The sequence below is a fragment of the Scyliorhinus canicula genome, chromosome 12, assembly GCF_902713615.1.
Source record: "Scyliorhinus canicula chromosome 12, sScyCan1.1, whole genome shotgun sequence".
In the NCBI taxonomy this organism is placed as follows: domain Eukaryota; kingdom Metazoa; phylum Chordata; class Chondrichthyes; order Carcharhiniformes; family Scyliorhinidae; genus Scyliorhinus; species Scyliorhinus canicula.
In genome coordinates, this window is record NC_052157.1 from 33,674,507 (window position 1) to 33,685,955 (window position 11,449).

General features: G+C 43.7%; 1 protein-coding gene across 2 annotated transcripts in view; it reads left to right on the plus strand.

The window, feature by feature from the left end:
• The window catches only part of LOC119974167 (cation channel sperm-associated protein 2-like), a 98,805-nt gene extending 95,331 nt beyond the window's left edge, over window positions 1-3,474 (plus strand). For both annotated transcript variants that reach the window (XM_038812875.1, XM_038812874.1), the window contains 2 exons: window positions 367-525; window positions 2,289-3,474. In XM_038812875.1, the coding sequence (XP_038668803.1) occupies window positions 367-525; window positions 2,289-2,320 (191 nt within the window). In that variant the 3' untranslated portion in view covers window positions 2,321-3,474. The remainder of the gene's footprint in view (window positions 1-366; window positions 526-2,288) is intronic.
• The last annotated feature ends 7,975 nt before the right edge of the window (window positions 3,475-11,449 follow it).

The following is an 11,449-nucleotide window of genomic DNA, read 5'->3' on the forward strand; positions in this document are numbered from 1 at the left end:
GCCCCAGGAAGTGCGGTGTAGTTCATGCCGTTTATGACTTCCGCCGCGGGCCATCATGCTGATTCGGGAGAATTCCACCTCCTATATATACGTAGCCAAGCTAACAGTGCTCTAAGCATCGTGTTTCCTTTCCTCAGACTTACATAGACTTGGTAGCGCCTTTATCTGGAGATGCTCGAGGCAGACAAACCATTCCCCTTTCTCTTGTCCACATTGCTCCAGCCTCTTCCTCACAAAGCGCTCCCTGTGACTGCTGGTCCCTGGCTCACGAGCTGTTCACAAAATTGATATGTGTTTTTAGCAGCTAGAATGCCATGTGATTACATGTGAAAGGAATGACACACTGTTGGTTTCGTTTCTATACAGACTGGGAGAGCTACGTCCGTAAAAATATAAAGCTGATGAAAAGTAACGCAGTGAGAGAGAAGGTCATCTGGCCAAGGGACTCTTTGTTTCATTACTATGAACTGCTCGAGCAACTCCAATACAATCTGGAGGAACGGAAGAAACTACAATTTCTTGCAGGTTGGTGTGATCGTTGGTGTTAAGTTAATGATGAGCATGCCGATGGAAAACACAGGGCACTACAGCCACTGAAGAAGAAACTCTCAAGATACAGGCAGCAGAAGCTTCCTTCCAGGAGCCAGCTTGCATCCTCCGGGAGATAAAGGTCTTGAGAGACCTGGATAGATTGGAGAAGCTAGGGCTTTTCTCCTCAGCGAAGAGAAGATTGAGAGGAGATTTGATAGAGGTGTTCAAAATTATGAGAGTCGGAGTAGATGGGGAGGGTCATGAACCAGAGGACATGGATTTAAGGTGATTGGCAAAAGAAGCAACAGCAACATGAGGAAATTTTTCCTTCAGAGAGTGAATGGTTAGAATTTGGAGTGTATTTCCTGAGAATCTGATATGGGAAGATTCAATCATGGCTTTCATAAGACAACTGGATTATTATCTGAAAGTCAGGAGTAGGACTGGGTGAGTTGTTTTTGCGGAGGGGTGGCACAGGCAGATGGGCCAAAATGTTTTAAAAACCAAAAGCAATGACCGAAAAATAAAGAGGGAAAAGATAAATAATGAGGGTAAATTAGCAGGTAATTAAAAAACGGAAAGTAAAAACTTCTTTAAATATATGTGCTGTAACCTACATGACTCTATTAGCTACATGTCAAATGCTGACATCTTTATTATGATATGTAATCAATATCATAATCAAGACATATCCCAGTGAGGAACAAGGATTCTGGGGAGGGTATAAATCAACCATGGTTAACCAAAGAAGTTAAGGATAGAAATAAACAGAAAGAAAAAACATACAATATGGCAAAGATTAGTGGTAAGCTGGAAGATTGGGAAATATTTAAAAACCAACAAAAGATGACCAAAAAGATAAAGCGGGGAAAGATAAACTATCTGTATAAACCAGCACGTAATATAAAAGTAAACATTAACAGCTTATTTAAATATATAAAAAGGAAGAGGAGCCAAAATGAACATAAGCCCCTTAGAGGACGAGACTGGGGAAATAATAATGGGGAGTCAGGAAATGGCAGATGAGTTAATACTTTATTCATTTTTCACAGTGACAGACATTAATAACATTCCAAAAATACTAAATAATCAGGTGGCAAAAGTGGGAGGAGGAAGTAAATACAATGGCTAAGATTCTCCTGGATAAATTACAAGTGCTGCTGCCAAAGGGAAAACCGATGTGTTTGACGCTGGTGTTGACAGCGTTGGTGAGGTGCGATTCAATGGCACTTTGAAACCTTTTTGTAGGGTTGTAGGGGAACATATTTAACATGGGCCTTGAGCGGCAGGACCTAAATTCACTGACAGATCCGGTTTTCCAGAACAATATTGTAGCCGCCCCCCCCCCCCCCCCCCCCCCCCCTCCCCCGCATCGCTGGCAAGCCCATTGGCTTTTCCTCAGTGCTTCCCCATTTTACATAACTTTAAGATCAGGAACCCAAGTTGAGTTTGTCTGCAGTGAATCCCACAGTGCAATAGCACAGTGCAATGGAGCTTTAATTCAGCAAATCACTGTGTTGCCTGTCTCACTGTTACGTTTATGTGTAGGTTCCCAAAGCTTATTATAGTTCAAAAATAAGACAATCAAATTATTACCAGCTCTACCAATTAAACAAAAAGCTCCAGGATTTAAAGCAGGTTCAGAACATGGTACCGTGAATATTAGCTATAAGAAGGATGGAATCTTAATTCTAGAAATGAAATGAAATAAACAGCCTGTCCAATCTATTTGATACATGTGTTTGTGTTTCCTGCAGCTCAGTCCCTCCTGAATATCCATGATGTGTAAAAAGACTTCGAGATGTAGGCAGCCAAAATGTATATCCAAGAAAGTAAAATGCATAATCACAAACTGTATAGCGACAATGTTTGTGAAATAACTTATTACCCAATGTTGCAACTTAACCATTTCAATTCTACCTGATGTGCCATTAATTTTATTTACACTTTTACTCTTATTATAATTTTTCAGTTATTTTTCTTGCTTGAGACGCATAAAGAATACTTTTTTGTTGAGGGGTGGATGGAAAGCGGAGGGGCAACATGGCCATTTCCTGTTGCTTTTGGGAAGGCCCAAGCCTCCACTTGACATTTTCTTTTATACTGTGACTCTGGAGTGATAGACCCTGTTACACTGGAGGTTGAATTTTAACTCTTACCTTCAGGCAGTAAAATCAACTGCATTGTCGGAGGAAATTAAATTTGAGCTGCTCGGCTCCTGCCTATTTTACACCTAATGGTAAAAGTGAAAATTCAACCAGTCTGTAGGTATACTTTTATTATTGAAAAATACACATGTGGCGTTGAAGAGACTTCAGAATAGAGCTGAAAAAATGTGCCCCCAGTGTTAAGAGGATGAAATTTGGAAAAAAGTCAATCTCTGGAGTCTAAAAAGATTAAGGTTGTGGGTGGATTTTATTGAGGTACCCAAATTATTAAATGGCTTAAACTATTGCCAAGAAAGGAAGGGCAGAGGGTAAAGCAACAGTGGCGCTCCTCAAGATCTCTCCAAGAAGAGCATAACAGTGGAAATGTGGAACATGGTTAAAAAAGATCAAGATTGAGAGGATTCTCAAGTCGGACAAACATACGGAAGGGAATAAGACAGTCAGGTGAAGGTTATTCGAGAGCAGTGTTTTTCAAACCTGTTTTCCCAGGACCAACTTTTACCAACTGGCCAACCGTTGGGACCCACGATGGCCGACCTTCACAACCCACACCAGCCGACCTTCACGACACATGGTGGCCGACCTTCACAACCCACGCCAGCCGACCTTCATGACACACGCCGACTGACCTTCACGACCCATGGCGGCCAACATGTGCGACCCACCATTCTCATTTACCTTTAATGCGACAAGTGAGCCTGCTTGTTTGTGAGATCGTGTCCTGTTTGTGTCTCTGGCACTCTCTACCTGATAACAAAACAATCCATCTTCAGTTCTTCACAATCCTGTTAACTTTCTTGCTCGCAATTAGAAAATGGAGGAATCTCTCCTCTGTGATTTTGCGGCAAAAGCATGGATGGGGTCAGTGTACTTGCTGGGCGTATGGCCTGCTCTCTGCTGCCACTTCTGGCCGGAAGACTGAATCATTCCATTTAAAAGCCGGTTGCAGCTGGCATTCTCAAGTTAAAGGTCAGTCATGACCGTTGTGTGCTTTTCCCAGGATCAGGAATGCCACGACCGACACCTGACTGCAACCCACAGTTTGAAAAGCACTGTTCTAGAGGATAGGACATCAGAGGCTGATCAAAGGGCACCAAAAATGGAATAAAGAGAAAAGGATCAACTTATTGTTACAGGAATATTGTAGAGGGGTCCACTTTATGGGTGGGGACATAACATAATTGGGAATGGTTCTGGAGATAGGTTCATGTTACCATCAAGTATGGAAATAGAAACTTATAATGGTGAAAAGTAAATTTGAAATAATAGCAAGAAGCCTTTTACTCTGTGGATTGAAAATACTTTGTATACATTGCCAGGCAGTTTAGTGGAGACCAAAAGAGTAGAATGGCTTCAGATAGAATCCATATAATCCCTATGGTGCAGAAGGAGGCCATTTGGCCCATCAACTTAGCACCAGACCTCCGAAAGAGAACCTACCTCGGCCCATTCACCTGCCCTGTCCCTTTAACCCCGTAACACCACCTAACCTGCACAAAGTGATTTGCACTGCTGCCCCACAGCACCAGGAACCTGGGTTCAATTCCGACCTCAGGTGACTGTGTGGAGTTTCCACATTCTCCCCGTGTCTGTGTGGGTTTCCTCCAGATGCTCTGGTTTCCTCCCACAGTCCAAAGATGTGCAGTTCAGGTGGATTGGGCCGAGGTAGTGTGGTCTCGATGGGCCAAATGGCCCCCTTCTGCACCTTAGGGATTCTATGATCCCCAGACACACAAAGAATGTACAAACTCCACACAGTCACCCAAGTCTGGAATCAAACCCAGGTCCCTGGCACTGTGAGGCAGCAGTGCTAACCACTATGCCATTGATTATTTGTGATTTTTGTTTCCTAATAGACTGTCTATCAGAATTCTATAATGTGATTGGCAGCTTGGACAACTTAATGTCCAGTGTTTGTAATCCCTATTAAACACTGCTACTACAATCAATCACACAGTGTAACAGTTAAAATAGAGATCACTCGATCTCTTAGCAAGGCTCTTATTCGATGTCAACAGCGAGCTCCTTTGCTTTATCATTATACTCTGAGCCATTATCTTTCTGAATTGCTCAGCATGAGCATAATGTTCACTATCACCAATGTACCACACATTTAGCAAAAGAAACACAGATTACAATGGTAAACAAAGTTTTGGAACAACACAAAACTAAATCGGTAACATTTTAGAACAAGTCTGATGATTTAACTGGAGAAATACAAGAATTTAGATGGCCTTTGCAGCAGGATTAAAAAACATGATTAATATGTCAAAATAAAGGATTAAGAATAGTGTAGTTATGTTCTGATACTAACACTGTTACATGTATCAACATTGTTTGGAATCTTGTCTGATGGAATATTTACACTTGATTACTGCTTTACTTTGGCAGTCATCACACTTCTGGTGCAATTACTTCAATTTTGCATTCTTAGAGAATTTAACAGTTTAGTGGATTTATATATAAAAAAGACATCAAACAATCAAAGCATTATTTGTTATTTTTGCACTTCTAAATAAATCCGAATTTAATGGCTGGCCTAGCATCTCCTGTGCTGAAGGATTAATAATGATAAATCTGTAAGACGTATTGTGCTAGATGCAGAACTGGAGAGAGATGATGGACAGACTTCCATTCTCAGTCATTCTCAGTTATTTCCAACCCAGAACACACAAAAACCTATCAACTTACCTTCCTGGGATTTTCCGGGCTCATATTCTGATGGAGTGTGCGTGTGTATGTCTGTTCCATTCCCAGTTTCAGCTTGCTCACTCACAGCCCCTCACCCACTGTGTTGTGCATATTGTGTTGGTATATGGCAGTGCGAGTGAGTGAGAATCTTGCAACTGGGAGTAAGGCAGATATTCAGTTGCATGCCCTCACTCTCACACGCAAACACATATTCACACTCTCTCATTACCACACACACACATGTTCACTCCCACACACAAACACTCACCCTCTTACTCCCACACACTATATGAATTCTCCCAGGCCCCTGCCGGAGTGTTTGATGGGAGGCATGTGGGGGGAGAATATGGCAGGCGGTCCATAAATCAGTTTCACACCGATGTGAATTTACAGCGGGATCTTACACTGGTGCCCGTCATGGTGGGTTGGAACACACACCAGAGGCCGGCGAGAACCTAATTTGTATCCCATTAATGAGATGCAGATGAAGGCCTAACCTTCACACCGGATACTCCGTGATTCTGGTGGGGAAACATGCTGGCGTTAAACACGTTTGGAACAATATCAGGATATCAGGATTCACCTGGACAATACCCGGGACTGCCTCCAGAGTTCAGGATGGAGGCCGACAGCAACCCTGGATCCTGGAAACGCACGGCAGTGGATCGGGGATGCAGCTGCAGGTTGACCTTCCAGGTTTGGTGTCCTGGAAGGGAGTTCATCTTTCAGACTCAGAATGTCCCTGGAGATCTGTCTTTGTTCTCAGGATCCATTTTCTTTCTTCAATATTGAGTCAGTGATTTTGGGCACCTTTTCAATTGAACACGACAGCGAGCTATGCATCATTCAGACCTACCCCATCACTAAATATAGCATGAAATACCCGGGTTCATAATTAATGTGATCGGGGCCAGAAGATTGGGTGTTCTGACAGCCTCTGTCGGGGGAACCACTCCACGTTTCCACTGCTGCCACGGGACTTAGTCTCAAAATGGGAGAATTCCACCCATACACACACACTCACTCTCTCACACCCACTCACTCCCAAAGACTTGCACATTCACTCTCAATTCCACCATGGCACCATCGCATCCCTGGACACGCCACAACATTTGTTCCTTGGGTTGCAGCCCCGCTGCATCTAGGAAGTTGAGTGAAAGGCTGCCAGAGGCCTTCAGAATCCATCCTCGCATGGCCAAGGCGGTAGTGTGGCAGGTTGGTGGGTGAGCAGGTAGGGTGACAGGTGGATAAGGGGCCAGGCTGGTCAAGGGGATAATTGAGTTATCAGGGGGTTGGGGCGGGGTCAGAGTGTGGTGCATGGATGGGTAGTTGGGGGTTCAGGGTGCTAGTGGGGCAGGGAAGTTTAAAGGGGTGGTTGAGTGCTCCCTTGGAGAGTCAATGGTCAATAGTATGTAAATCCAGGAGTTAGAACGGGTTTGGTTCCTTCTAACCTTTCTTTGGTAACTCTGGTAACCATTGTAAATCTCTAACTCTAACTCAGAATTTTGGAGGGTTCCAGATGCGGGAGGTATTGCCCATTGGACGTTGAAGGTTCCTGGACAATTCCGGCTTGGGCAGTGCTTGGGACTTCAGAGTGGTCCCCAGCACATCTTAGGGGGTAACCTCCAGGGTATGACCATCCAGAGATCAGATGTTGATGATGATGTAGTTGAGGGGACAAATACAAACTCTAAAATTAAGGACCATGAGAGGAATTATTCGGCTATGGCCACCAAACAATAGGAAGAAGATCAAGGTTCAAATTAAGATGTCGGAACCACATAATAGTGATAATGGGGGACCGTGGTAGTGCGGCCTCCTGTAGGCCTGGCGATCCACGTGACTGGTTCAGGGCTAATTGCATGGAAGCACGCAAACCTGACCAATAACGAGTAAGGACCAGGGGCCTGGGCAGAGTAGACCTTGGAGAGTCAAGATCTAACCTTTAGTGTTCTGAGCCTGTATATACTTGCTTTTGCCTAATGTTAATAAAACTCATTTGTTGTTACTGCAAGCCTCCAGTGCATTGTTTTTCTTTATAAATTTAGAGTACTCCATTCATTTTTTCCAATTAAGGAGCAATTTAGCATGGCCAATCCACCTAGCCTGCACATAGAACATACAGTGCAGAAGAAGGCCATTCAGCCCATTGAGTCTGCACTGACCCACTTAAGCCTTTGTCTTTGGGTTGTGCGGTCGAAACCCACGCAAACACGGGGAGAATGTGCAAACTCCACACAATTCAGAGCCGGGATCGAACCTGGCACCTCGGCGCCGTGAGGCAGCAGGGCTAACCCACTGCGCCACCGTGCTGCCCTCCAGTGCATTGTTTTGAGCCACCACATTGACGACAAGGTAAAAGGTTTGATCGTAGTCTGCAGTATTTCGCAATTCAAGGAGGAAAGGAAGAAGCATCAAAAAGACAAACTAGAGTCAGGAACTATTGACTGTGACACCCTAAAAGGTTAGTGAAAATACTTATAATTGAGAAACTAGACCCATTGACCAGGGGGCTGAAGATTGGAGCCAGTACATCGAACAACTCCATTATTTCTTCACTGCAAATAAGATAGCAAGGGAAGACAAAGAGGCGATACTTCTGATGGTTTGTGGGCCTGAAACATACAACCTGATAACAAACCTAATGTCTATAGAACCTTCAGACTCAAACTCAATTCCGCTGTCAGGGATCTTGAAGAGTCTATCTCAGCCGTGCTTAGTGACTTTTTTTATTTGTTCGTGGAATGTGGGTGTTAGAGAATGTGTCAGCATTTATTGCCCATCCCCAATTGCCCTTGAAGGGGCAGTTAAGAGTCAACCACATTGCTGTGGGTCTGGAGTCACATGTAGGCCAGACGAGGTAAGATTGGCAGAACCAGATGGGTATTTACGACAATCGACAATGGTTTCATGGTCATCATAAAAATTTTATTTCCAGAGTTTTGTTGAATTCAAGTTTCACCATCTGCAGTGGTGGGATTTGAACATAGAATTTTTATCATAGCATTTACAATGCAGAAGGAGGCCATTCGGCCCATCAAGTCTGCACCGGCTCCTGGAAAGAGCACCCTACCCAAGGTCAACACCTCCACCCTATCCCCATAACCCAGTAACCCCACCCAACACTAAGAGCAATTTTGGACACTAAGGGCAATTTATCATGGCCAATCCACCTAACCTGCACATCTTTGGACTGTGGGAGAAAACCAGAGCACCCGGAGGAAACCCACGCACACACGGGGAGGATGTGCAGACTCCGCACAGACAGTGACCCAAGTCAGAATCGAACCTGGGACCCTGGAGCTGTGAAGCAATTGTGCTATCCATAATGCTACCGTGCTGCCATAGCACTACCCTTGTCTCAGGTTTATTAGTACAGTGACAATACTATTATGCCTCCACTGTGATGTTCTGTGTTGTGGCCGTGGTACAGATGCACACAGAACATCTAGTTCTTTGACTAGTAATATAGTTCATTGACAAAGTGAGTATGTGGAAAGATAACTAACGAGCTATCATTCAAACGGTAACGAATAATTGAACTCTCCTGGAACTACTTCTAATGCGACCATCCTCTCGTGCAACTTACTGCCAACTGCCATATCTCTGGCATCACATGGTGTATCTTTATCACCACCTGCTGGTCGGAGGTCGTATAGTTAACTATATAAGAACATAAGAACTAGGAGCAGGAGTAGGCCATCTGGCCCCTCGAGCCTGCTCCGCCATTCAATGAGATCATGGCTGATCTTTTGTGGACTCAGCTCCACTTTCTGGCCCGAGCACCATAACCCTTAATCCCTTTATTCTTCAAAAAACTATCTATCTTTACCTTAAAAAGATGTAATGAAGGAGCCTCAACTGCTTCACTGGGCAATGAATTCCATAGATTCACAACCCTTTGGGTGAAGAAGTTCCTCCTAAACTCAGTCCTAAATCTACTTCCCCTTATTTTGAGGCTATGTCCCCTAGTTCTGCTTTCACCCGCCAGTGGAAACAACTTGCCCGCATCTATCCTATCTATTCCCTTCATAATTTTAAATGTTTCTATAAGATCCCCCCTCATCCTTCTAAATTCCAACAAGTACAGTCCTAGTCTACTCAACCTCTCCTCATAATCCAACCCCTTCAGCTCTCGGATTAACCTAGTGAATCTCCTCTGCACACCCTCCAGTGCCAGGACGTCCTTTCTCAAGTAAGGAGCCCAAAACTGAACACAATATTCCAGGTGTGGCCTCACTAACACCTTATACAATTGCAACATAACCTCCCTAGTCTTAAACTCCATCCCTCTAGCAATGAAGGACAAAATTCCATTCGCCTTCTTAATCACCTGTTGCACCTGTAAACCAACCTTCTGTGACTCATGCACTAGCACACCCAAGTCTCTCTGCACAGCGACATGCTTTAATATTTTATTGTTTAAATAATAATCCCGTTTGCTGTTATTCCTACCAAAATGGATAACCTCACATTTGTCAACATTGTATTCCATCTTCCAGACCCTAGCCCATTCAATTAACCTATCCAAATCCCTCTGCAGACTTCCAGTATCCTCTGCACTTTTCGCTTTACCACTCATCTTAGTGTCATCTGCAAATTTGGACACATTGCCCTTGGTCCCCAACTCCAAATCATCTATGTAAATTGTGAACAATTGTGGGCCCAACACGGATCCCTGAGGGACACCACTAGCTACTGATTGCCAACCAGAGAAACAGCCATTAATCCCCACTCTTTGCTTTCTATTAATTAACCAATCCTCTATCCATGCTACTACTTTACCCTTAATGCCATGCATCTTTATCTTATGCAGCAACCTTTTGTGTGGCACCTTGTCAAAGGCTTTCTGGAAATCCAGATATACCCATCCATTGGCTCCCCGTTATCTACTGCACTGGTAATGTCCTCAAAAAATTCCACTAAATTAGTTAGGCACGACTGGCCCTTTATGATCCCATGCTGCGTCTGCCCAATGGGACAATTTCTATCCAGATGCCTCGCTATTTCTTCCTTGATGATAGATTCCAGCATCTTCCCTACTACCGAAGTTAAGCTCACTGGCCTATAATTTCCTGCTCTCTGCCTACCTCCTTTTTTAACCAGTGGTGTCACGTTTGCTAATTTCCAATCCACCGGGACCACCCCAGAGTCTAGTGAATTTTGATAAATCATCATTAGTGCATCTGCAATTTCCCTAGCCATTTCTTTTAGCACTCTGGGATGCATTCCATCAGGACCAGGAGACTTGTCTATCTTTAGCCCCATTAGCTTGCCCATCACTACCTCCTTAGTGATAACAATCCTCTCAAGGTCATCACCTGTCATAACCTCATTTCTATCAGTCGCTGGCATTTTATTTGTGTCTTCCACTGTGAAGATCGACCCAAAAAACCTGTTCAGTTCCTCAGCCATTTCCTCATCTCCCATTATTAAAACTCCCTTCTCATCCTCCAAAGGACCAATATTTACCTTAGCCACTTTTTTTTGTTTTATATATTTGTAAAAACTTTTGCTGTCTGTTTTTATATTCTGAGCAAGTTTACTCTCATACTCTATCTTAGTCTTCTTTATAGCTTTTTTAGTAGCTTTCTTTTGCCCCCTAAAGATTTCCCAGTCCTCTAGTCTCCCACCAATCTTTGCCACTTTATATGCTTTTTCCTTCAATTTGATACTCTCCCTTATTTCCTTAGATATCCACGGTCGATTTTCCCTCTTTCTACCGTCCTTCCTTTTTGTTGGTATAAACCTTTGCTGAGCACTGTGAAAAATCGCTTGGAAGGTTCTCCACTGTTCCTCAACTGTTCCACCATAAAGTCTTTGCTCCCAGCCTACCTTAGCTAGTTCTTCTCTCATCCCATTGTAATCTCCTTTGTTTAAACACAAAACACTAGTATTTGATTTTACTTTCTCACCCTCCATCTGTATTTTAAGTTCCACCATATTGTGATCGCTCCTTCCGAGAGGATCCCTAACTATGAGATCATGAATCAATCCTGTCTCATTGCACAGGACAAGATCTAGGACCGCTTGTTACCTCGTAGGTTCCATTACATACT